The following is a 26,790-nucleotide window of genomic DNA, read 5'->3' on the forward strand; positions in this document are numbered from 1 at the left end:
CCGTCAGAGGATTGGCGCGGGGGCTCCACGTGCTGCGGCTGGCGCAGGGCCAGGGCCGCCCTGCCAGGCAGCGGGAAGGGAAGGCCTGGCTGCAGCCGGAGCTGGCGGGTGGCCGAGCCGGGGGTGGACGGGTGGGCCGGGGCCTCTACTGCCCATTGGCTGCCTCGGGCTCCCGCCCCGCCCGCCTCCAGAGCCTGCGGCTCCCGGGCCAGCTCCTGCCTCTCTAGCTGCTTCTGAACTCCCCCGAGCAAGCACCTCCAGCCGGGCCATGTCGAGCTGCGACCGGATTGGAGTGGCCCCTGCCATGGACATGCCTGAGGTCCTCAAGTCCCTGCTGGAGCACTCTCTCCCTTGGCCAGAGAAGAGGACAGGTAGGAACGGGGGGGGGGGGGGGTGGCCTGCGTTGGTCATCTGCCCAGGTACCCTGGAGCGGGGGTGCGGGGGGGGCAGTCACAGGCACGGTGGCAGGACTGACATCTCCGAGCTGGGGAGGGTCCCCGGCCGGGGTCTGCCCCTGGGCCCTCCCTGGGCAGGAGCAGGGCTGGGTGCAGAGAGGGACACAGTGGGGAGCGTCCCTGCCACTCAGGGGCCGCCTCCTGGGCCTGCTAGCTTTGGGAAGCTGCGGCCAGCGTGTGGCCACTGACAGGTGCCGTGCTCACGTGGGGCGAGGGCAGGACCAGAGCGCTCTGCTGGGACAATGCGCTGAAGGCTGACTGTTGATTAAGTTCCCTCCCTCTGCGCGTTGGGGGTGGCGCGGACTGGTGGAGTCTGTGGATCTGGGCCGTCTCCCGTGTCTGGAGAAGAGCCCTTCCTCCTTCCTCCGTTCTCCTGCTTCAGCTCCCGCTTGCTGGAGGGCTGAACCCCTGGATGGGATGGAAGCTGTTATGTAACAGGACCACAGGCTCGCAGCCCCGGTTCCTAGGAGACACAGGCAAACACGGGGCCCGGGAGCCCGCGGAGGAGGCCGCGGACAGAGGGCCAGAGCCCGCACCAGGTGTCTCCTGAGCTCTGCCCTGAGAAGCCCCTGGCCAGACTTGGGGGCCCGGCCAGCTCAGGGTGCTCCCTCCTGATACATAAATCTCCAAATCTCTTCTGTTCTAAGATGTCAAGGGCTCACACCCGGGTCCTCAGGGCTCAAAATCCACATGCACCTTTAAAGGCGTCCGGAATCTGACTTGGGAGCCCCACGTGTCCCCTCAGGGGAGCTTTCTCGGGCTCTCGCTCATCCTGCTGTGTCTGTCTCATCACCAGAGCCTGGTTGTCCCCGCGGGACTTCCTTCCAAAGGACTCTTAGCCATTCCCAAACTCTGGAGCCAGAGGACAGACACCACAGGCCCTGCCCTCTTTCTTATCCCTTGGGGAGGGAGGAGGTGCTGCCCGAGCGGGGGACAGTGGCCCCCCGAGCTTGCGACACGGTCCCTGCGGGCTCTCTCACAGAGCTCTGGGCCCAGGCCCCTCAGACCACACCCTGTGGTTTGAAGGCTGGGACAGTTGGGCCACCCCCCAGAGGCAGGGATCCTAGAAGCAGTTCCTATGCCTTTGTAGCCTCAGGACCCCAGCTGCTCACCAGGAGGAGAAGCCTATCTTCTCAGGGGACCCCAGCTTAGCCTGGCAGAGAAGCCGCAGCTGACTTCTTAGCATCTCTGAACAGCCGTGTGGGTGGGTGAAGTTAGAAGTCCTTCCAAAGGCAAAAGGTTTCCTTTTTGCTCCAGGCACTCAAGGAAAGTAGGGTGTCTCTGGATGGCCCAATGCATGCACAGAGACCAGCTGGTGGCCAGTAGCTCTGCAGGGACAGCTCTCAGCTGGACAGAAAAGGGTTTTGGGGCGATTCGGGGTGCTGCTCCTTGGACCAGGATAACAAAGCTTTTGAAATGTGGCAGCAGCTTCTGGCCGCGGGCTCCCAGCTGGCCCCTGGGACCAGCTGGAAAGTCCCCACTGCTTACTGTGGGTGGGCAAAATTGGGGTCCAGCAACTGAGGGGACTCGCCCAGGTTCTCAGGCAGAGCCTCTCCAAGAGCTGGCAAGTTCTGACTGAAGATCAGTTTGTCTGGTATGGCTGGGTTGGTCCAAGGGTCATGAACCAGAGCCCCATGCCACCTCTTATCATGTCGCCATGGGGCATCTTACTGAGAGTCAGAAGCATGAGGTCCCATGGGAATGACAGATGCCAATGGGCAGATAAGATAAGGGAATAAAGGTTGAAGAGCTAAAGGGGTTAGTGTACCCCACAAAGACCTCACTCATGCCTGTTGCCAACCCACCATCACCGCTTTTCAAAGCTCCCAGACTTTCCACAGCTGCTGCTTTTTTTTTTTTTTTTTTTAATGATTTTATCTTTAGTAATCTCTACACCCAAGGTGGGGCTCCAGCTCACAGCCCTGAGATCAAGAATTGCATGTTCCACCGACTGAGCCAGCCAGGTGTCCCTCTCCGTATCTTCTATAAAAAAAATGTATCTACCTGAAAACCAACATCCCTTGGTTAAAAAAAAATACATATACTACACAGAACTAGAATTTCCGGCAGTCATGTAGCAAGTACTTTATAAGGTCTCTCCCCCTGGGTCCCCCGACCCTGGCATCTGACCTCAATGGGAAGAAGACAAGAGAAACAGCTAGTTGCCCCTAGAAAGCAGGCCTGTCCTCAGGATTGCTCACCTTTTGCTTTGGGTAAAAGAGGTGATTTCTGCACAGGAGACTGAGACCTGTTTACAAACTCCCCACTTTCTCCAGCCCAGTGACTGCCTCAGCACACGTTTGGGTCACCTGCAGAGGGTATGTTGGGTCCCGTGTGAAGGAATTTTAGAAGCAAGCCATGCAGAGTGTGCGAAATCCCAGGTGCGCTCTCACGAGCCCCTGCTCTCCCTGACACCTCTCCCTCCAGGTTCTACTTCAGAGATGCTCCCTAAGATCCAGCCTTGGGGCCCCTCTCCCTCTTGCAGCCCCTGGGCCTCCCCCCAGCCGCCTGCGCAGACCTCCATTTCTTTCTGGTCCCCCTAATCAAGCCGACTTTCTTTAGCAGAGCTGACCAGACAGGAGCCTCCCTTGGCTTCAGGTCACGATGGCCACCTGGTGGTCCTTCACTCTGGTCACCAGTTTGACTGACTTTCCTGAGGGCAGACAAATCATGTCTGGTGAAAGAGGGTGTCTGGACCCCGAGTCCTGACTCAGTTTCCCCCTCTGTCTCTGGTTCCTGATTCCTAAGGATGATTCGTGTTTCCGCTGCTGCCCCTTCTCCATGGGATCCTCTTCCAAGAGGTGATTCTGTTCTGTCGCACATTTTCTCACCTTCTTCTCCAGCTTCTGGAAAGACCCTGCTTCTCTCAACCACACTGTTAGATCTTTACATCCTATCCTTCCGTCAACATGTGGGGCCTCAGCTGCTCTGAGGCTGGCCCCCAACTTTTCTGCCAGCTTTGATCGCTCAGGCCTCTTTTGCAGGGAGCCGTGCAGCAGGAACCCACACCCACAGGTTGAACAAGGCCCTCACTTGGAGCGGGGCCGGCAGGGTACCCGCCTCAGAGAGCTTCTGGCTAGAATCCCTTGTGAGCTACCCAGCAGGGCATCTTTGACAGGTCCCCACCCCCAACCTATACAAGGTACAAAGCATGCCTGCTTCACGCATGTATTGCCAGGGTTCGATGACTTACCCTACGAGGAAACCCTTTGCAAACTGTAAAGTCTTACACTGTTTTCCCCATGAGAGACAAAGCCTCTGGGCCTGGCATTCTGCGCCTTCCACCAACATCCTATTTGTAATCTGACCCTCCATTCTCCTCTTTCCACCCTCCTTCCCGCTGATATTCTCCTTGAAAGAACTGGGTGTTGCAATCTGTGGGTGTACACACACACACACACACACACACACACACACACACACACACACGGCTGTCTCCTTGGAAACGCGTGCTGAGGCTCCCGGGGCGTGGTGCCATTGTCTGCACACACACACTTCCACCCCGGTGCCTGCCGAGCTGACCAGAGCAGGGGCTGAATAACGCTAGGGCAGAGTCAGGGGTGCGCTAGAAGGGCCTGGGCGTCCTCCCCTTGGAGGACTCAGTTAAGTCGGCCAAAAACCAGACTCAGTGCCGCTCGGGCTGTCCTGAGCTCGGCCTCAGGAAAAGTCCACGTGGCTGCCTCCATTCCCAGCCTGGCGGAACCGGAGAGAAACTGAGAAAGTGTGAAGTTTGCTTTCAGGGAAAAGGAGGGCGCGGGTGGGGGTGGGGCTGTTCTCTGCGTTACCGGGCATGTTAGCTCCTTTAATCCGACTACTCCTAAATGGGGAGGAAATGCACCCAGAGGGATCAGCTGCCCTCCGGGCCAGGGTGCGGACCAGCCTCTCTTCTTGGCTCCCACGTTAGGACTCGGAGCCTTCTTTCCTATTTGTTTCCCCACCATCACCGATCCTGAAACGCGATCAGTTCGATCAGTTCGTTCCTGTGGAGTGCGGGGAAACGGACAGCTGTGTCCGAAACTGACAGGCTGCCCCTCGCCAGGGGTTATGAGCCTGACCCAAGGCTAGGCTGCCCCGGGAATGAATCCTGATTCTAAGAGCCACCGGTTCCTTGAGTGTGAGCGTTTTCATTACCATTTGTGAAGTGGCTTTGCAAGGGCCTTATGATTAGCCATTCCATAATGAGGAGACGGAACGCTCAGGAAAGGGAGGGCCATACACTTATCCAGGCTTCCAACCCAACACTGCCCGCTGCCAGGCTCCTCCTCTCCCACCGGATTCCCCAAGATCTCTTCAGTCATCCAATCGCTTACTGAGTGTTTGCTACACTTGTGGCTGGGGGGGTGAATGACCCAGACACTGCCCCCTCACCTGTGTTTGCCTTCCGGTGGGGAGAGACAGGCAGTCAGCGGTGAGGAGGGTCAGGGCCAGCCTCTCTGAGGGGGTGACATTGGGACAGAGGCCCGGAGAGTGAGGGAGAGTAAGTGACACCGAGAACTTTCAGGCTGAGGGAACAGCACCCACAAAGGCCCTTTCCTGGGTCGGGAAAGACACGTATTTGAGCAATAAAAGGCCACCGTGGCTGTCAAAGGTGAGCAAGGTGGAGAGAAGGAAGAGGTGAGGTTGGAGAGACCCGCAGAAGGGAGAACCTGCAGGGCCTCGAAGATCTGAAAGAAGAGTGAAGCTGTCCTATCCCCGCCTGCAAGTCCCCACCCCACCCCGCGCTCACTATTCTTGGGGAAGCCGCAGGTGGGGAGGAATGTTCCCAGAACAACCCAAAATGCAATTAGGCAGAGTTAACTTCAACCGAGCACTTGCTAGGTGCCAAGTGCAGTTCTCAGCAGTGCGCCTGAATTGTTTGCCTTCGACATGCAGGCACAGAGAAGCTGAGTAACTTGCCCAAGGTCACACAGTTAGGGAAGTAGTCAAAGTCGGAATTAAACCCAGGTGGTCTGACTCCAGAGCCCACACCCTACCACAGCACCATCAATGCAGCGTTCCCCTGAGAAACCATGGTTGTCAGTGGCTGTTGAGACGTGGCAGAGGTTGGAGGTGATGGCTTCTCTGGAAATGGCACTCTTGGGGCAGCTCTCCATCTGTAATTCGAACCCTGGGAGTGGACAAGAGGCGAGCCAAACAGGAAACTGAAGAGATGGGCAGGAGTTAGTGAAGAGCTCCACCCACCACTTCCCCCCCTAGAACACACTGAGACCAAGGTACAAACCACAGCCCAGAACTCCACGGCCACAGGTATGTGAGCTATGGGCCCGGCTCGTGCTGGGGACTTGCCATCCCGGGTGGCTCACATTTGTTATTCCAGGTTCCACTGTGAATCAACACAGTGGCTGTGATCTCGTGTTAATAACGTTCCAAATGTATAGGACTTGGCTCTGAAGGATTTTTGTCAACCTTCCTACCAGCCCTGCCAACAAAGCGCGCCAACAAATATTTACTGAGTTACTACCCTGAACCAAGTTTTGTGCTTTCCTGCAGTGGGCGAGGCCCACAGATAACTGGGCTTTGTTGAGAGCTCGATGGAAGCCTTCTCACTGTCCTGCTCTTACCTACACACACTGCTCCATAAAGTCAGAAGATTGGAAGAGGTGCTGTCCTACTGGATGCCGACTCTGTGGCCAAATGGATCTTTGTGGGACTATCTGGCCAAAGGCTCCTGGGCTGGAGTTGCAGCTCCTCTGAAATTCAAATTTAAATAATAATACTCTGAATGGCATCATGGCTTAATGAAAGGCACTTGTTCTGCATATGCTCAATTAAGTTTTTTTTAGTAAGGTGTTTTTTTGTTGTTGTTGTTGTTGTTTTTTAAGTAGGCTCCATGCCCAGTGTGGAGCTCAACGGAGGACTTGAACTCACGACCCTGAGATCAAGACCTGAGCTGAGATCAAGTCTGACTGGTGCTTAACTGAACCACCCAGGCAACCCTCAATGACATTTTTAATTGGGGTTGGTTAGCAGGTTTCTGAAACACTAAAGAGAATTTAGAGTCAGTCTAGCTCTGGAAAAGGGACATTTCACATCCGAGCTCTGCTGTAGCTTTGACTTTAGAACTCAGCCTTCCAGAATAATTCTACTCCTGCCTGACCTGACACAACCTGAAGGAAGGGGAAGTGCGGAGGCCCACCCACTCCGTGACATTCACCGTTCAGGCAGGCACTTGAGGTTGCTTCTCACACATACCCTCATAACCGCTCTGTGAGGTACATCCACCTCAGTTTCTGAGAGACAAATAGGAGGCTTAGGAGAAATCGCTTGCCCAAGGCCATGTGGCTAGTCACCAGCTGAGAGGCGACCCAACCCAGGCCTGCCTCCAAGTCCACAATTCAACCGCTGCCCCCCGGAACCATGTTTCCCTCAAAAAGCCACTGCAGTGGGGCGCCTGGCTGGCTCAGTCGGTAAAGCCGACCGGCAGGAAGCCTGTTTCTCCCTCTTCCACTCCCCCAGCTTGTCTCTCTCTCTCTCTCTCAAATAAATAAATAAATCTTAAAAAAAAAAAAAAAAAGTCACTGCATTGAAAACCCACCACGAAAGAACACGGAGGTAACACTTCACACCTTTACAGTCTTAACCGTGTAATGACATATTCTTGGTTTTTCTTTTTAAAGAGTTTATTTGACAGTGAGAGACATAGCCAGAGAAGGAACACAAGCGGGGGGAGTGAGAGCGGGAGCAGCAGGATCCCTGCTGAGCAGGGAGCCTGATGCGGGGCTCGATCCCAGGACCCCGGGATCATGACCTGAGCTGAAGGCAGCCGCTCAACAACTGAGCCCCCCAGGCACCCCTGACATGTTCTTTTTATGGAGTTTTTTCTTCGTAGGGCTCACACACACTTTGGAAATCACCTAATTCTCACAACATCTGTTTCTCCTCTCTGAGAAGGGGTGAGTGAGGCTGTTGGTACCACTTTACTGATAGATAGGAAACAGGGTAGACAGATGCTATTATGGTTCTTCTCCTGTGAGTTGGAGAAGGAAGCCCGAAGTGTAAGGGCTCTCACCCCACCTCCAGGGCGGTGCTGCTGCGTGCTGCCAGCCCACAACGTGGCTAAGCTCCTCGCTTGCAAGCGAGCACGAGAAAGGACATGTTTGTAATGTTCCCGCAGTGTTTGTGACACACCATTTACCCTGTGGCTATCCAGGAGAAAAGAAAGAAACAACAAAAAAAAAAACCTTTCTGGGGAGTGTCAGGACATGAAAAGAGAATGGAATCAAAACTAAGTTTTATTTTTTTTTAAGATTTTATTTATTTATTTGAGAGAGAGAGCACAAGCTGGTGGAGGGACAGAGAGATAAGGGAGAAGGAGACGCCCTGCTGAGTAGGGAGCCCCATGCAGGGTTCGATCCCAGGATCCCCGGATCATGACCTGAGCTGAAATCAGACACTTCACTGACTGAGCCACCTACGAGACCCTCAAAACTGAGTTTTAAAGTCCCCACCTGCTTGTTTTGCTTCTCACAAGTGTCACTCACCTGTTACGTTAGTTGCTCCAGGAAGGGTGGTAAATGGAGTTGGCATTATGACTTTTGGATAACTGTAACTTACAAAGAAATCTGAATCTTTATTCCTTCCTACTATACCCACCCCTGTTATAAAGAAATGTTTTAACTTTCCACTGTTAAATGATCACAAATTCTCCTCTAATACCTTGAAAATTGTTTCCCCCTTCAATAATGTCATATTAGCCAAGAAAATAGACATTTAACTCTAATGCAACAAGTCTTACCGTGGCCAAACCAGCCTTTTTTTTTTTTTTTTTTTAGGTTTTTGTTCTTTGTTTTTGAGAGAGAGAGAGGAGATGAGAAGGAGGAGGGTCAGAGGGAGTAGCAGACTCCCTGCCCAGCAAGGAGCCGGAAGCGGGAGCGGGGCTGCTCCAGAGGACTCCGGGATCATGACCTGAGGTGAAGACAGTCCCTCAACCAACTGAGCCACCCAGGTGTCCCTAAACCAGCCATTTTAAAAAAGGGTTCATGTCAATTTCCTCGGGGTACCCTTTGAAATTTTTTTTTTTAACACTTTGAAATTTGTTTCTGAAAACCTCTAGGTCAGTGTCTCCTAAAGATACCTTTTAAAAAAAAAAAGATTTTTTTTTTTAAAGATTTTATTTATTTGACGGGAAGAAAGACAGCAAGAGAGGGAATACAAGCAGGGGGAGTAGGAGAGGGAGAATCAGGCCTCCTGCTGGGTAGGGAGCTCAACTTGGAGCTTGATCCCAGGACCCTGGGATCATGACCTAAGCTAAAGGCAGATGCTTAATGACTGAACCACCCAGGTGCCCCTTAAGATTTTATTTTTAAGTAATCTCTACATCCAATGTGGTACTCGAACTCACAACCCTGAGATCAAGAGTGCCATGCTCCACCAGCTGAACCAGCCAGGTACCCCCGAAAGATGCCTTTGTTTAGCCATGTACATAATTCCCACGAACAAGTCAACAGATTTTCTGCGCACAACTTAGTATTTCTACTAAACAGAATCAGTGTACACCACAAGCAGCGGATTTGTACCCATGAGTTTTAGTAAAATTATGAAAATTACCATCTGCTGCAGATTTACAATTGTGCAGTGCATTGGCTTATGGAAACCCCAAAGGTAGACCCTGTCCTACCTCCATTTGATATACCAGGAAAGGTGGCCTGGAGATTTGAAGCAGTTGGCTGGAGGTATGAGCCAGAAGGCCACCAAAGTGTAATGCACAGAGCAGTAAGAACTTGAATTTGGAGTCAGATGCCATCACCCTGTCCCAGCCATCTCCCAGAATCCCTTCAAACTTCTTGTTTTCCAGGCCTGCTTAGAGGCCCAACTTCTTCTTCTTCCCTTTTTTTTTTTTTAAGATTTTATTGTCAGAGAGAGAGAGAGAGAACACAAGCACAAGCAGAGGGAGAATCAGGCTCACTGCTGAGCAAGGAGCCCAAAGCTGGACTTGATCCTAGGACTCCAGGATCATGACCTGAGCTGAGGGCAGCCACTTAACCATATTGAACCACCCAGGTGTCCAGAGCGGGGTAGGCGGTGGGGGGCAACCTCTTTTTCCTCCTCAACTCCCAGCAAAATTCTTATCCCGTCGGCTGGACAGCTTTGAGGCAGGCTGTTGTCGGTCACGACCTACACCATGCTCCAACGACAGCACTCTGCAGTTCCCCAGCATTACTACTGGATGGCCCAGGCTCCTTGGTGAAAAACCAGATAAACAGGCCAAAGCCCCTCCCCGCCCCCACCCTGGAAGTTTAGACAGGGAGAGTGAGTACAGTTCAGGGGCAAAGCAGAGGGTGATTTGTGCTCTAATAAGCTACAAAGTTCTGGGCGCTCTTTGGGATTAGCTTCCTCTACCGCCTCCGCCATTTGTGTACCCGCTCACATTTTACACTTTTATAGGTTTCCATAGGCATTCCTAGGAGTATTTGTGTTTTAAGAGGACGTTCACCCACAAAGTGTGTAATCGGTACCCTGTGTAAAGGAATTTTGTTGTTTCATTTTTCCCTAGGAAAAGGAAGGGAAAGTCCTAGAGAGGAACAGAATTGCAGAGCTGTTCAGGATTTTACAGATTAGCCCAACCCCTTCATTTTATGGATGAGGAAGCAGGCGCAAGTGAAGCCACTGGACTTTCCCAAGGTCATAAGCTAGTAAGTGGGAGGAAGGAAGCTTGTACCCGGGCCCTGCGCAGGGCCGGCCCTTTCTCTCCACCAGCGGGGCTCAAGAATGCTCCCTCCACGCTAGTATTTATCTGGCTGCCACGCCCGCACCAGAAACCGGGATCCGTAGGGAACCTGACACCCCCTCCTGCCCCCACCCCCGCAGCAGCGGCCAAGCTAGCTCGGGCCAACCCAACGGGCACAGCAGGTCGCCGTCTGACGCCTTGCCCTCAGCCAACCTCTGGGTCGCGGAAGAGGAGGGGTGCCCGCTGGGTTTTGCGTTCCTGTCCCACGACCCTGGGCAGAGTCCCCGGAACAAAAAGGCCGCCCCCCCTCCTCCCCGCCGCAGCTCCGCACGTGCTACGCCTCGTGCGCCGCCCCGGGCCCCGCCCCCGCCCTCCATTGGCTGCACCGCGCCTTCCTCCTCTTCTCCCTCCCCCCTTCCCACTAGACTCGGCTGCGGCTCCACGTGATCCGCGGAGGGACGGCCGCGCGGCTCTAGCGGGCGATTTGATAGGTTCCCCCGACCGGCCTGGCCACGCCCAGCCCTGCTTCCTTTCAGGGGCGCGTCCGGGAGGTGGCGAGATTGCAATGAGAGGGAAGGGGGAACGGCTGCGGTGGTCAGGGAGGAGGGCGGGGGCTATGAAGAGGGAGGCGAAGGTGAAACCGCGGGTTGAGGGAAAGGGGCTGCTGTCGAAGAGGGCCCCTGACGCTGACTCCAGCAGGCGCCAATCAGGTGACACACGGGCGGACGGGGCGGGGTCTCGGGCGTTGCTCCTCACCTGGCCCCGCACGTGCCGCGCTAACCCCAGCGGCCTAACCAATCACGGCCCGGAAGGCTGCGCCTGCCCTCCTTACAGGGTGGGCCAATCCGAAGCGGCGATCCGGGGAAGCTGGCCTGGCCTCATGAATAATTAATATGCCAGAGCCTGTCCGCAGGCGGGGTAGGGATGGAGGGAGGTGGGGGTGCCGCTGGGCGCCTGCGCAGTAGCTGCCCGTGTCGGCAGCTGCTGCGGGTCGCACGGCTCTGGCCCATCTCGGGGGGCGGGCGGGGGAGGCGAGGCGCGCGAGCAGAGCGCGGGGCACGATGTCGGACGCGGGCGGCGGAAAGAAGCCGCCTGTGGAGCCGCAGGCGGGGCCGGGCCCAGGACCAGGGCGCGCAGCTGGGGAGAGGGGCCTGCCGGGTTCCTTCCCCCTGGTCCTGAAGAAGCTGATGGAGAACCCCCCGCGGGAGGCGCGCCTCGGTGAGGGGAGGGGGGTCCGCGCGCGCCTGGGGGCGGGGTTTATGCAGGGGCGGGGCCTTGCGAGGGCGGGGCCGGGGAGGTCGGAGGTCAGGGTGTAGTTGTCCTGCGGAGGGGCCTGGAGGGCGAGGCGAAGGGAGGTGGGAAGAGCAGGTCGGGCCGACTGGAGACAGGCTAGGTCAGATGGGGGGTTGGCGGGGAAGGGGCAGGAGGGAGGAGGTGGGGTGGGGGTCTCACTGAGGAGGTTCATTCGGGCATCCACCTGGCGTGCGCGACGTGTGTAGGGGTTACTGAGGAGGCCGGTGGGGGTCGAGGCTCCCCCTTAAAGGATGCTCCAGGGCGCCTTCTCTGGGGATGCCGGCATCAGAATCACTTGGGATGCTAGTTTAAAATGCTGGTTCCTGGGCCCCACCCTTCGCCCCCGAATCTGCGGCTGCTGGCACAGGTATCTGTATTTGAAGGAGCACCCCACTTCTGTGATTCCAAAGTCCACTAAAGTTTGAGGAGCTCTGATATATGGTGGCGGATTGTCTTTGTATGTGGACTTCCTGCCCCTGGGAAGAGGACCTCTCTTCATCTCTGCGTGTGCGTATCCCCAGCTACTGGGTGCACACAGGAGATGTGCTCTGCCGCTGAGGTGGGGGAGGGGTGTCAGGAGAAGGGATGTGAGGCGCCTTCCCAGGGAGAGGTTGGGGCGAGGCAGGTAGAGGGAGGAGGGTCAGAGGGAGGCCGCTGTGGCACCTTCACCCGCTTGTTTGGGGCTGACCCTAGACTTTGGGGCCACTGTAGCGGAGCTGGGCTGCTGCTTGTTTCCTAGGCCACAGAGGTCCCTGGAGCCTGTGTGGAAAGCAGGTTTGGCTCTGTTTTTTTGGAGTGAGGACGGGAGGTTCGGGGCACAGGAGGAGTGCCACCTATTGTGAGGGTTTAGGTGCACGGAGGTATGCTTTCCGTCTGACATCTTTGAATTTCTAAGAACCATCAGTGTAGTTCGGGATCTGGGAAGGAGTAAGCCTTCTGTGAATTGCCTGTTTTGAGGAATTACTTTTCTTTTTAAAAATGCTGCTTCTCTTCATTTCTGGGATGCATTCTGAGGTTGCCATCTCTGGGGCTGCCACTGTTGAGTTATAAATAGCTTATGCACATCAGGTAAGGCCACACTCTCCCCTCTTGCTTTGGAACCTCATGTCCACAGACCCTTTTCTTTGTTTTGAAGGCAGTGCTTTGTTCCAGATGTGCGGATGAGACAAGCCACCGAGACAGGTGTACACATCTCTCAGGTTCTTATTCAAGATTACCAAGCAGCAACCATCAAAAACAGTAATTCTGCCTTACATGTGCATAATGCTTACAAAGCACTTTGACATAATCTAGTCTTTCGTAGCGATCCTGTAAGATATTATCCCCACTTCCCAGATGAGGAAAGCTGAGGCTCAGAAGGTGAGGATGCTTCCTCAAGGTCACCTAGCTAGTCCTTACAGCTCTCTGCCTGGTCTGGTGCTTTTTACCATGTCACTGGCATCCACTGATATCCATCCCTGTGACCTCTGTGATGGACCTCGTCCTTTACCATCTCCTATAATTAAAACTCCGATTATAATTTATAAAAAATTAGGAAAACACTGATTTAAAATATTCTTGGGTTGTGTGACTGGCTCAGTCAATAGAACACGCAACTCTTGATCTTGGGATCTTGAGTTCAAGCCTGACGTCGGGGGTAGAGCTTACTTAAAAATAAATTTAGGGGTGCCTGGGTGGTGCAGTCGGTTAAGCATGTGACTCTTGGTTTCAGCTGAGGTCATGATCTCAGGGTCCTGCAGTCGAACCTGGTGTCAGGCTCCACACGCAGGGTACTATCTGCTTGAGATTCTCTCTCCCTCCACCTCTGCCCCTCCTGCTGGTGCTCTCTTTCTCTCTCTAAAATAGATAAATCTTGGGGTGCCTGGGTGGCTTAGTTGTTAAGCATCTGTCTTTGGCTCTGGTCATGATCCCAAGGTCCTGGGATCAAGCCCTGCATTGGGCTCCATGCTCGGTGGAAAACATGCTTCTCCCTCTCCCACTCCCCCTGCTTGTGTCCCCTCTCTTGCTGTCTCTCTCTCTGTCAAATAAATAAATAAAATCTGTAAAACAAATCTTTAAAAATAAATACATTTTTAAAAGAAATTAAAATAAGAGAATAAAATTTTTTTTTAAATATATTTGTTTAATTGCTTACGCCAGATAAAACCTGGAACTTATTGTTACTTGTCCTTCAGTATGGCTGTTTTTCTGTTCTTCCCTTTTCCTGCCTCTTCTGATCCCCACGATCCCACCGACGTGGGTCACAGTCGTTTCTGAACAGAATGTAGGGTCAGTATCTCAGAGAACGAGGAGGATATCTGGCCCACCCAGCCCACCAAAGCTTGGCTTTCTTACTTCCCATTTGGTTTTAAACCAAAGCTTGGTACGGAAGGCAGTTGCAACAATTCAGGGTAGAAGCCATGACCAAATTCCGTTTGTCAGAACCTCCACCTTTTTAACACACTGGGTGTGTCCATTTTTATTGGACCAACAGGCTGATTTTTGGCTGACCATGGTCTAGGAGTCCATGCATGACTGGTTTATTTCCAACATAATCATATTTGATTTCTCTTTTTCACTTCAGAATCCAGAGTTCAAAGTTGTCTCCCTCAATTTGAAAGCCCATTATGAACTTGTCATGATTTTATCTCTTGATTCCCTGATTAGCCTCCCTGTCACTTTGATTTCCTTCTAACCATGTCACATTTCTTTCATCTCTTTTTCTTAATTTGCCCTTTCTTACGTACCTCTGTACATAGCTTTTGGGCTGAGACAATTAGGTATGTACCAGTCCCCACTAATTGATTAGTTTTGCCTTGAATGGGAACAAGCTTTTTTTCTTTCTTTCTTTTTTTTTTTTTAATAAGCTTTTCTTCCTCAGTTCCACTCCTTCCTTCTTCCCAGAAAACCTGCCTTCAGTCTTCTCTGCTATTCAGGGATAGCGGTCTCTTGAAATGGTTGCTCTGAAAAAGGTCCTGAAAAGACAGCTCCGAGCCCTCTCTATCCAGGGCTGACAACCTAAAGGGAGTCAGTTTGCAAACCCAGCATTTTTCATTCAGTATGCACGTTTTCCCTCAGCTTGCCCCTGCAGTGGTCCTTGAGATGTAGAAATTAATCAGATATAGTCCCTGCCCTCAACAAGCTCACAGGAATAGCGAATGCCTGCTGTGTGCCAGGTACCATACAAGACACTTCCAAATGTTGTCTCTAGGGGCACACCTGGCTGGCTGAGTCGATGGAACATGCGAATCTTGATCTCAGGGTCGTTAAGTTCGAACCCCCCATTAGGTGTAGAGATGACTTAAAAATAAAAATCTTAAGGGGCGCCTGGGTGGCTCAGTGGGTTAAAGCCTCTGCCTTCGGCTCAGGTCATAATCCCAGGATCCTAGGATTGAGCCTTGAATCAGGCTCTCTGTGTGACAGGGAGCCTGCCTCCACGCCCCCCCACCCCCGCCTGCCTCTCTGTCTACTCATGATCTCTGTCTGTCAAATAAATAAAATCTTAAATAATAATAAATAAATAAAAATCTTTCTAAAAAATGTTATCTCTAGTCTTCACCAAAGAGGCTACTTTATCCTTATCTATGGTGGAGGACACTGAGGCTGGGAAAGGTTAAGTAACATGGCAAAAATCACACACCAAAGCAAGTGGGTGGCAAAGCTGGGCTTCAAGCCCAAGGCTGGGTTACTGTGGAGAAGCTTGGCTGGAGGGAACAGGACAGAACACCAAAGTTCTTGGTCTGAAGAATCCTAAAATATTACTGAGACATCAGAAACTCCATTTCCTCCCTGAAGCCTTTCTCCTGTAGATGCCCATGCCAAAGCCTATTTTGAACTAATCCTGGGACCACATTAGACCCCAGAACTTGTGGAGAACATTCTGGGAAGGCCAGACCTGGGCAAGGCCATGCAGCCATGTCTGAAGGGGACCTGTGGGCCTCGGTCAAACAGCAGGTTATCACTGGAGAGCAGAGCGAGCTCTCGGAATTGATGGTCTGGATTGGGGCTCAGATGGAGAGGAGTCAGCCCTGAGAGGCCCACAGCTCACCTCCTGAGATTGAATGATCCTCTTGTGTGATGTCTCATCACAGATTTTGTGTCTGCAGATAAAGAAAAGGGGAAGGAAAAGCTGGAGGAAGACGAGGCTGCGGCAGCCAGCACCATGGCCGTCTCAGCCTCCCTCATGCCACCCATTTGGGACAAGACCATCCCTTACGATGGCGAGTCTTTCCACCTGGAGTACATGGACCTGGATGAGTTCCTGCTGGAGAACGGCATCCCCGCCAGCCCCACCCATCTGGCCCAGAACCTGCTGCTGCCTGTGGCCGAGCTGGAAGGGAAGGAGTCGGCCAGCTCTTCCACGGCATCCCCGCCATCCTCCTCCACGGCCGTCTTCCAGCCCTCGGAAACCGCGTCCAGCACAGGTGGGTGCCTGGCCGCCATGCCCGTGCGGAGAAGCCCGTTTCCCACGGGCCACTGAGTGCGCACACCCAGTGAGGACTTCCTCTCAGAGGAGGTCCTGGTGGCCCTGCAGCGTGGAGAAAGCCTCTGCACCCCACCCTGGAGCACAGTCCCTGAGGCTGGAGACGAAAAGAGCAGCCACAGCACAGTCGGGGCCTTGCTGTGGGCCGGGGTGCTGCAGGTGAACTGGGCCGGTGGAGTGAGCCCTTGAAGTCTGAGGCTTTACAGGATGGAGATCCCGTGCTGCTTTTCCTCAGCTCTGCTCTTTCCCTCCACATGCGCTCTGCCAAAGCTTACTGGCAAGCTCAGGCAGTAGTAATAGTAATAATAATAATAGTAATAGTAGTTGTAGTACCATTTATTTAGTTAAATAAATAATAAATAAACCATTTATTTAGTTAGTTAACATTAAATAAATGTTAGTAGCTAACATTTATTTAGCACTTACTCCGTGGCAGGCATTAACACATAATCCTCACAAGAACCTTACGAGGTGATACTCTAATACCTGTTTTGCAGGTGAGGAAACTAGAAGTAACTTGCCCAGGGTCACACAGCTGGTAGGTAGTGAAAGCAGCCAGGGTGCCTGATCCCATAGCCAGGTACTGCTTAGGCACTGTCCTGCTACCAGGACAAACCTTATCTCCGGGACTCTTTATTCTCTCGTCTCTCTTCTTTTGTACTTCTTGTGAAGGGGTGGGTGGTGGGTTGCTTTTCATGCCCCCTAGGCGTGAACCCTTCAGAGGAGGCCCAGCCACGGTCTCTGGGGGCCCTACAAAGTTTTTTGCAGGCTCAGTTACAGGCACACACAGGCTGATGGCTCCCAAGAAGGATCCCAGGAGCTGGTGTTGGAACCCAAGGGACCCACCCCCAAGGAATTCTCATGCTCTAGTTTTATTTCTTATTTAACTTTTTATTATGGAAGCACTTTCAAATACAAAAGTAAGAGACTACTGTATGAGCCCTCATGTAACCATCACTCAACCTTTCCTAATCCTTAACTCATAATCAATCTTGTATTCCATAACCTCTCCCAGCCTCTCACCTCATTATTTAATATCAAATCCTAGGGGCTTCTGGTGGGCTCAGCCAGTTAAGCGACTGCCTTTGACTCGGGTCATGATCTCAATGTCCTGGGATAGAGCCCTGAATTGGGCTCCCTGCTCAGTGGGAAGCCTGCTTCTCCCTCCCCCTCTGCCCCTCCCTGCCCCCTGCTCGTGTGCACTTTTTTTTTCTCTCTTTCTTAAATAAATAAATAAAAGTTTTGGGGCGTCTGGGTAGCACAGATGGTTAAATGTCTGCCTTCGGCTCGGGTCATGATCCCAGAGTTCTGGGATTGAGTCCCACATTGGGCTCCCTGTTCTATAGAGAGCCTGCTTCTCCCTCTCCCTCTGCTACGCCCCCTGCCTGTGCTTTCTCTGTCTCTTGTCAAATAAATAAGTAAAATCTTAAAAAAAAAAAATAGTAAATAAAATCTTTAAGAAATAAAATAAAATCCTAGATACTATGTAATTTCATCTGTACATATTTCAATATGTATGTAAAATGTAAGGGTTCTTTTAAAAAGCGTAACAAAACTACCAGTTTTACATAAGAAATTGACAATATATCCATAAGTTTTCAAATTTCCAAAAAGTTGTCTCAGAAATGTTACTGTTTAGAGGGGCACCTGGGTGGCTCAGTCAGTGAGGTGTCTGACTCTTGATTCTAGCACAGGGCATGATCTCAGAGTTATGAGATCAAGCCCCACATTGGGCTCTGTGCTCACTGGGGAGTCTGCTTGAGATTCTCTCTCTGCCCACCCCATGTGCACACACCCACCCACTCTCTCTCAAATAAATATATCTGTAAAAAAAAAAAAAAAGTTACTGTTTTACAGTTTGTTTGAATCAGGATCCAAACAAGACGCACAGATCTCATTTAGTCATGTCTCTTAAATCTTTTGTAATCTTTGGGATCCCCTCTCCTTTTTTGCTTTGCAATTCATTTGTTGAGGACACTGCGTCATTGGTCCTGTTGAGTTTTGCACATGCTGGGTTCTTCTGTCTGTATCCCCAAAGTGCCATTTCACATGTTCCTCTGCCCCTTGTTTCTTGTTGTTTTTTTGTTTTTGTTTTTGTTTTTTTTTTTTCCTGTAAACTGATTAGATCTAAAGACTTAGCTGATTCCAGCTGAATTCTTGTTTGAGGGCCACTCATTTCTGTGCTCATCAGCGTGTCCCAGAAGGCCGGTCCGTGTGTGGCTAGGGGGCAGAGCTGGAAATGAGTCCTCTTTTTATGCCTTAGGCAATTTGCCTAAGGTGGTGTTTGCCTCTGATACATTGTTGTTGTTGTTTTAAGATTTATGTATTTATTTTAGAGAGAGAGTTGGGAGGGGGCCAGACAGAGGGAGAGGGAAGGAGAGAATCTCAAGCAGACTCTGAGCTGAACATGGAGCCCAACGTGGGGCTCGGTTCCACAACCCTGAGATCATGACCTGAGCCAAAATCAAGAGTCAGAAGTTCAACCAACTGAGTCACCCAGGTGACCTGATTTTGTTTCTAAGTAAGCCTTCTTAATGAAACTTTTGGCATACAAAAGTTCCCATTTCACAGCCCAGCGAATCTTCACAGAGTGAGCCCACCGTGTAACTACCACACAAATCAGGATATAGAACACTGTTGGTGTCCCAGAAATGCCCTGTGACCCCCAATTCAGTCATGACTACCCAGAGGTAATCACTCCTTATCTCCATCAGCAAAGGTGCATGGAATTGTATATTAATTGTGTATGTGTATAATATATTATGTTTGTTTTGCCTATTATAATTATGTTCATAGTCTGATATTTATAGGTGCCTATAGCTAGCATTATAACACACATATAAATTATATATTTATAAAAAATACTTATGGAGTACTCTATGGCAGAAGAAAACGACAATACAGGTAAAGTAAGTTTTATATTGAAGAACTGTACACATGGTAGAAACGAAAGGAGAGTTCCCGCTCTGTCTAGCTGCTTTTCCTCAAATTTGTGAGGAAATTTATTTCATACCTATAGCAGTTTGTTCATTTCATTCACTTGAATGACTCTATCGTCTGATCATACCACGTTTCTCCATTCTGTGGCTCATGGGCGTTTGAGGCATTTCCAGTTTTAGGTTATGCACAGCCCTGCCGTGGTCATTTACATGCGTGTCCTTTGGTAAATACATCTGTGCACTTCCGTGGGGCTGGGTCCTCAGATACATAGATGTTCAGTCTTTGTAGGTTCCGCCGCACAACTTACAAAGTGGCTGTGGCGGTGGCTGCTCGTCTCAGCAGGGTGTGGGAGTCCCGCTTGTCGGGCTCTGGCCCCCTGGCTGTTCGGCTTGTGGGTGTAAGATTTGGCAGCTGGCGGCCTTCCCATCCTTACCATGTGGGTCCCTGGTCATTCACTCTCCTTATGTCAAGCCCTTTTTGTAATTAACCCTGTCTAAGAGGAGCCACTGAGTTTATGCACACAAGCCAGTGAAAATCCATCAGGTCACCTGTCTGCTCAGAACCCTCCAGTGGCTTCTCCCATCTCAGGCTAAAAGTCAGAGTCACTGGCACTGTTGACATTTGGACCAGATAATTTTTTTTTTTTTGCTGGGGTGGGGGGAGGGGCGGGGCTGTGCATTAGAGGATATTAGCAGCATTCCTGGCTTCTACCCACGAGGTGCCAGCGGACTCCCCCCACCCCCGCCACCGTGTGGTCACACATCTCTGGCAGGACAGAATCATCCCCTATTGAAAACCACTGCTTTCTGGGGATTAAAAGGTCTGCATTTTGTGTTCTGGACCTGTCCTGTTACTCTTTCCTCCCATCCTTCCTCTTCAGCTACAGTGGCTGCCTCTTGGTTTCTTGTATACCGCCGCCTGCCTGTGCACATCCCAGTGCATTTGACGTTCACTCCTGCTGAAATGTTCTCCCCAACAGCCACATGGCGTCCAGCACTCTTACAGATATTTTTAATTTATCTTGTGTAATGTCAGCCTTCCCCCGCTAGAATAACATTCCACGAAGGCAAGGATTTTTACTTGTTTTGTGCGCTCACTTGTCTTTGCAAGGACAGTTCCTGGCGTATGGTAGATAGTTAACAAATATCTGTTGACCGGATACTTTGTGTACTTCTACCAGTAGCATTGGGTGAGCAGGCCAAAGGTATGTTTTGTTGTTCTTTTATGACTTATCTCTAGTAACGCACAACCTTTGAATTCTGAAAGTGCCTTTCATCCAATGTCCACAATAAAGTGGCAGCCAGAAAGGGTGGGAAAGAACAAGGATTCAGAGTCAGCCAGACCCAGACTCAAGCTGTCGTTCGGTCACTTACCGTCTGTGACGCTGGGACAACCAGGTTGTGTCTCTGAGCCTCAGTTTTGTTATGTATAACATAGGGTTAACACCTGTCTGCTTTTCAGAGTTGTTCTAAGGCTGAATGAGCACTTTGACTGATACGTCTCAGGGGATTCAAAAATGGAAGCTATTTCATTGTTCAGCCTGTGTCCCTAGCCCATAATAGTTCACAGAGAAATTCAGCTGTTTCTCATTATTTGAGAACTTGAAACCACAGGAAGTTAAAGGGGTATAATGACTTAATGTTTTGCTTAACATTTCTTGGGGGAAGAAAACAATCTGAAAATCCTGTCTTTTTCGAGGGCCTCTGTTTCCTTTTGAGCATTTTGTTCCTACAGGAAAGAATTCTTTCCGTATTTGTGTTTTTGGGTTGAATCACTTATGCCAGCTTGGGGGCTGATGCTGTGGTGGTTTTTCTTGCCTGCATGTGACAGTGGCTGGGGCAACCTTGAGATTCAAGCAGGTATCTAGGTGTGGGGCGTGAGCCTTTGCTGTCCAATGGACTATTTTGGGACCACCTGCCTCTGTGTCTTTCAGAATCCTCCCTGGAAAAGGAGAGGGAGACACCCAGTCCCATTGACCCCAACTGTGTGGAGGTGGATGTGAACTTCAATCCTGACCCTGCTGACTTGGTCCTCTCCAGTGTCCCTGGCGGGGAGCTCTTCAACCCTCGGAAGCACAAGTTTGCAGAGGAGGATCTGAAGCCCCAGCCCATGATCAAAAAGGCCAAGAAGGTCTTTGTCCCCGATGAGCAGAAGGTAAGCTGATGTCTGAGCTGAGCGGCTGTGCTGCCTCCCATTTGATTTTGTGCAGAAGACCCTCTCTCCTTGTGGACACCGTTTAGAAAGGCAAGAGTTCAGAGCACAGAGCCATATCCTGCAGCAGTTGGTAGAAAGAAAGGGAGTCAGGTAACATTTGGCCCCAGTACAACTCCCTGTAGCTTCTGTCTTTTCTTACTGGCCGCCACCATGGTGATGTTCCCACTTCCCTGGCTTTGGCCCAGCCTTCGGGCAGGAGCTCACTAGGCCACAGGAACCGGGGTTGAACAAGCCTTTACTTTGAAGGACAAAAGATGGTTGTATGTTGCCATCCCCAGGGAGGAGCAAGCAGCTTTTAAGCTGATGCTTTTGTAGGAACTCGGAGAGTGGGAGGGAGAGGAGGATTTTGTAGTCTTTCCATCTTTTCTTATGGAAAACTCCAAGGAACCTATTTCCTCCAAGCTTTGGAATCAGGCAGACCTGGGTTCGAACTCCACTTTGCCACCTAGACCTCGCCAGGCCTCAGATGCCTCATCTCTGGGGCGGAAATAACCATACCCGCCTCTCGGGAGGTTTCTGAGGCTTCAGTGACAGTGAAGACAGTGGACATTTGTGTGGTCCCTATTGTACGCCGGGCACTGTCATAGGCCCCTTGTACACGGGAACTCGTCTACTCCCCAGACAGCTCTGTGTCACGGTCGCTGTTACTGTCCTGCATCATAAGGATGTGGGACAGGCGACAGTGAGAGGCTAAGGGGCTCACACGGTTCCCCTGCGAGGAAGTGGCAGGAGCCAAGATTTAAACTCCGGGAACTGGACACAGAGCCTAGGCCCTTAGTCATGACCAGAATGCTGAGGTGAGGTGAGGGTGTGGACGGTGCTTTATGCTGAAGCAGCCCAGAGCCGGTGAGCAGCGAGTCCCCTCTCCTCCCCTGCATATCCCACTCGGCAACCTTGCTGCTTGTTCTACCTTCCCGGGTAAGGGGGGGCCCCTCGGTGTCCTTGGCACTTACAGCTCCTTCCCTGGGGTCCGAGCCTTTGGCTGGCGGCACCAGGTGAGTTTCAAGAGGAATCTGGGGCGCAGGGTGCTGGCAGGAGGGGAAAGGTTGGGTTTCCTCGTGGGGCGAGAGGAGACACCCATGGGGGACACTTGCCCACAGGACGAGAAGTACTGGACGAGACGCAAGAAGAACAACGTGGCGGCCAAACGGTCCCGGGATGCCCGGCGCCTGAAGGAGAACCAGATCACCATCCGGGCCGCCTTCCTGGAGAAGGAGAACACGGCGCTGCGGACGGAGGTGGCTGAGCTGCGCAAGGAGGTGGGCAAGTGCAAGACCATCGTGTCCAAGTATGAGACCAAGTACGGGCCCTTGTAACCCGTGCCCCCGCCGGGCAGCGCCGCCTGCACCTCAGACCTCTGCCTGGGGGCTCCCTGACACCCCGCACACACGTGGAGACTTATGACTCGTCATGGTCGAATGGTGGCACACCTGCTCCAGGAGCGTTCACGTTCAAGCTTCATTATCACATGGCCAGCGCACGTGGCGACTTCTCTGGGGGGCCAGCCTCCTCCCCCGTGGGGGTGCGAGAGAATCTGCGTAGACGGGTGAATCAGCCTTAGTTTCTGTTCTCGGATGTCCCAGTTGAATCGGAAGGGGACCTCTGGGGTACAGATCTCCTTTCACAGGGGGCTTAGGCTTCCTTGACTCTCCCTCAGTCTCCGGCCTGGGCCATTGAGCCTGTCTCCACGGAATGAGTCGTGATCCTTGTCGCCCGACGTCTTCTCAGGTAGCGGGGCGCATTTCAGGTGGGGCTTGTCTGTCACCCACCTCCCCCTCCCCAGAAAGTCTTTGAGAGGCACATCCGTTCCCATCTTCAGAGGTAGAAAGACAAAGCAGCTCCTCCATGGTGGCCCCCTGGGGGTCAGGCCACAGGAGCAGGGTCTCTGCACGCCTGGGGTGGGGTGTGGGTCTGGGGCCTGCCACAGAAGCGCACCCAGCCGTTCTTAGCTCCCACACCCCTTTTCTTCTGAGACCTGCAAGCCAGGGAGGAAGCCCTGGCGAGGGGCCCTCCCTGTTAGATCTGCTTTGGAGGAGGGACTCCCAGGGTGGCTGGTCTCCCAAGTCTCGCCCACAGTGCAGAGGGAGGCCTTTCCATCTCCTCTTATCCAGGCCACTCGTGGAGGCCACCTGAAACTTTTTTGTCCCACCACACTGGGCCTTGGAACCTGCTGTTTCTTTTCACCTAGTGACCAATGCTCAGATCTTGGATTTAAAAGGAACCCCCCCACCCCTTGCCTAGGAAGCTTAACTTCCTGGAGCCAGGATGCCTCTTCGCATGGTGTTTAGAAAACCGGCCTCCATGGCCCCGTACACTGTGGCCGGAGAGCTGGGGCATGTTTCCCAAGAAGTTCCCTTTTTTTCTTGCTCTGCTCTCCAGTGTGGGCCAGGCCAGAGTCGTCCACTTTCCCTAAAAACAGAAGGAGGGCTTCCCAGTTCTTGTTTTGGGATCTCTTCCCCCATGCGAGCTGCCTGGAGTGTCCGCCCACAGGACCCAGTGAGGGATCACAGGAGTCACAGCTCAGCTCGGGCCATTTGGTGGGGCTAGGGGCCCCTGAGTCTGTGTCCCAGGAGACACCGGCCGCCCACATGAGCCTGGCTGCCGTGTGGAGGGGAGAGGTCCTCGCAGCTGTGGCCCCACTACCTCACAGCTGCTCCTTTCTCTTGTGTCGGCGGGACTCAGTCGTCCTTCGGCTGTACCTGGAAGATTCGCTGAGGAAAGCCGTGGAACCCGCTGCTCACTGTGGTCGGCTGGGGCACCTGGAGATGGCTGTATTTATTTGCTCAGGGCAGGTAGCCTGTGGTAAAGAGGGGTCAGAGGCGACGGGCGCACTTTGTCATGCTTACCACTGGCTTTATTTAAAGTGGTAGCTCTGTGTCCTGGGCCCTGACCCTGAAAGACTTTTCCTAACAGATGTTAAGACCGGGGGAAACCATGCACTGGTCATGGGCCACACCCCAGGGGAATGCCACGGCCCTCCAGGGACCTGCACACCTGCCCTTCTGGGTACTTGACAAGGGTCCCTGAGGCCAAGGGAGGCCACTCCCCTCCCTTTCAATTTTGACTTTGTGGTTCTATAAAAACCGTGTTCACTCTCACTCTATTGTAACCACAACAGGGCCATCGCATCCGGCATGTCCGTGTCCTGCCCCGGGCAGCTTGCCCGCCTGGGCACTCTCTGTCTGGTCTGGCTACCCACCAGTAGGGCAGTTCTCATTTTGTAATTGGTAGAAGAGCCTCCAGCTTAAATGCTCTTCATTTTCTTTGGCCAGAAAGTATACGGTCTGTGTTGTGTTGTGTTTTGTTTTAAGGGTGGACATTTAATCTCTGGTTGGTGTCCATGTCCCCCCAACCCCCGCCAGTGGGTGGAATGATGGCCTGATGTCTCTCCTCTCCGTTTCACCTTCTGCCTGCTCAGTGCCCCCCTTTTCCTCCCCGCCAGGCAGTGGGTGTCTGGATCCTTCCCAAAGTGCTCACTTGGAAAGAGTGGGGCTTCTGGCCTCATTCAGAAGAGCTCCTTGGAGTCAGGAGCCTGACAGGGACAGGAAGGGGGGGTCCACGGAAGGTTGACATTTGGGGGAAGAGGAGCGCTCAGGTAAAGCGTGTCTCCTTCCCAGGCCTAAGAAACGGGTGCTTGGAGCAGGAGAGGGCTGCTGCCTGCTCAGTATCCGTCCGGAGTTGGGAGTCTCCTTGACTCTCTCCTTGGGGCTGACAGCCAAGGAGTGTGGCTCTGTGCTCAGATCTGTGACATCTCTAAGGAGCAGGGAGGCCAGGGGAGCCGGTGTGAACGGCTTCGGCTTCCCTTCGGTTCATGGTCGCTTGGGAAGCTCTCACCTCCCTGAGCTCCCTGTCTTCAGCTTCGTGGCAGCCTCGTTGCAACCTCAGAACAGACAAATCATGAATGAGCTAGAATGTTGAAAGAATATACATATAATAAATGTATATCTAAATATAGAAATATATATATTTAGAGAGAGCTTTCATGATGGCTAGCACCTTGTGGAGGACCTGGGTAACTCTTACCCTTGGCCAAAGGAAGGGGTTTGCCTGTCCGGGTCCTGAGGTTGGGGAGGGCACTGGGCAGTGACCCTTGACTCTGGGTAAGCACCGCCCTGCTAAGGGCGGCTGCTGGGGCCCTGGGCAGGCAGCTCATACAGTCCTCCAGCCTGAGGCAGGGTGGCAGGCCTGGGAACCAGCAGAGGAGGGCCCTGTTGTGCCGGGCAGCTCTCCGTCCATGGCCCTGGGAGCTCAGCTCCCTGTAACACAATGGGCCAGGAACCCCTGGTTTTCGTGGGAAAGCCCCACCCCAGAGCTCCTTTAACATCTGTTAATTAAGTGCAATAAATTTTTCTAGAAAATGGCAAAGATGACTTCCAGGTGGATATTGCTATCTTACGGTGTTGGGCATGCCAGAACACCACTTGGTTTTATTTTTCTAAGTGCACGTGGTAGAATGTGTGGGGCTCTGCGTCCTCCCCTGGGAGCTGGCATTCCAGCGGGCCCCTCTCCCCTGTACCCTTGCTGGGGGAAGGAGGCAAGGAGAAACCCCTTCTTCCCAGCCAGAGAGGGCAGAAGCAGACTGTAGCCCATTGGCCTTATGTGCGTGTGTGCGTGCGAATGTGTCGCTGCTGGTGGGCTGGAGTGATGTGGCAGGGAGGGAAGCCGGGAATGTGTCCTTTTCAAAACAAAATTAAATATTTTGAGATGAGAACTGTGGGACTGTCTTTTCTGTCCTCCTCCCCTCTTCCCACCATATTTTCTCTGCACGTGTCCCAGGCACCCCTGCATCACCAGCTGGCTCATCTCGGCCACTCTGTGCCTCAGTTTCCTCATCCAACCAATGGGAGTAATTCTGCCTGCTTACCTCATCGTGTATTGAGGAAGGACAAATGTCACATTCAAAGCAGTCGGAACAAGGAAAAGTGCAGTACAAATGCTAAAAAGACCAGGAACTGCTCAGGAAAAGAGTTCCCAAACAGGAGACCCCAGAGAGCAACTATGTAAAAAGGAGAAAGTACAAAGACGAAGAGTGGGGTCCTGGGGGTGGGATTCCGGGGGTTTTCCTTTTCTCCTTTGGCCGAGTTTTCTGTCTGTGGTCCAGAGAGCCCAGCAATTAGAAGATCCGTTTACACACAAGTGTGTGGCCCCTCTCCCCACGCCCATGTGGAAACTACTGATTCACTCAGCATTGGCGTCCCCAGGTCCCCTGCTCAGGGCTGGCCCGGGGTCCCTGGTGGCTCTCATCAGGGGTGGGGACAGAATAGGGTGCACCACCCTCGGCAGAGCCGGCTGCACATCCCGCCACCCCCTCCCCTACCTGCACCCCGCCTTCGCCCTCCTACCTCTGCTCCCTGTTGTCACTGAGGTTGGAACTAGGACACCAAGAAGCCAGGGAAAGCAGAGATAATGAACAGAGCCTTTGGCCCTCTGGTGGAATCTTTAGGCAAAGGCTGTGTGTCCAGCCTCCCCTACCCCCTACACCCACTACACCCCCTACACCCCCTCAGGGTCTCCAGCCCGCTGCTACGTGGTTACTAGCCCTGCACACAGCTGATTGGTCAAGGAATGAACATGTGACTCAACTGGGCCTATCACATCCTTCCCTGAAATTTGTCAACTCGAGGTCTGTTTCTCTGTGGTGGTGACCTGCTCTAACCCACGGCATTTTCTACTCTGCGTACAGATGTTCCCACCCAAAGCAGGATTTTGTGCAGCCATGGGAACCTAGGGGATTTGAGCTCAAAATATGTCAAAGCTAC

The 26,790-nt window shown here is 52.6% G+C and overlaps 1 protein-coding gene across 4 annotated transcripts; it reads left to right on the forward strand.

Moving 5' to 3' along the window:
* Nucleotides 1-136: 136 nt before the first annotated feature.
* On the forward strand, nucleotides 137-25,739 carry TEF (TEF transcription factor, PAR bZIP family member). 4 transcript variants are annotated; one of them, XM_047741751.1, is made up of 4 exons: nucleotides 137-371; nucleotides 15,486-15,818; nucleotides 20,751-20,971; nucleotides 22,132-25,739. In XM_047741751.1, the coding sequence occupies exons 1-4, from the start codon at nucleotides 269-271 to the stop codon at nucleotides 22,345-22,347; spliced, it is 873 nt and encodes a 290-aa protein (XP_047597707.1). In that variant the 5' UTR covers nucleotides 137-268; the 3' UTR covers nucleotides 22,348-25,739. The 4 variants fall into 4 exon arrangements, with proteins under 4 accessions (XP_047597707.1, XP_047597708.1, XP_047597706.1 ...); XM_047741752.1 differs by having other exon boundaries at nucleotides 142-371; nucleotides 15,501-15,818; XM_047741750.1 differs by lacking the exon at nucleotides 137-371 and adding an exon at nucleotides 10,666-10,832 and having other exon boundaries at nucleotides 15,501-15,818.
* Nucleotides 25,740-26,790: the final 1,051 nt, after the last annotated feature.

The sequence above is a fragment of the Lutra lutra genome, chromosome 8 (assembly GCF_902655055.1).
Source record: "Lutra lutra chromosome 8, mLutLut1.2, whole genome shotgun sequence".
Lineage (NCBI taxonomy): Eukaryota > Metazoa > Chordata > Mammalia > Carnivora > Mustelidae > Lutra > Lutra lutra.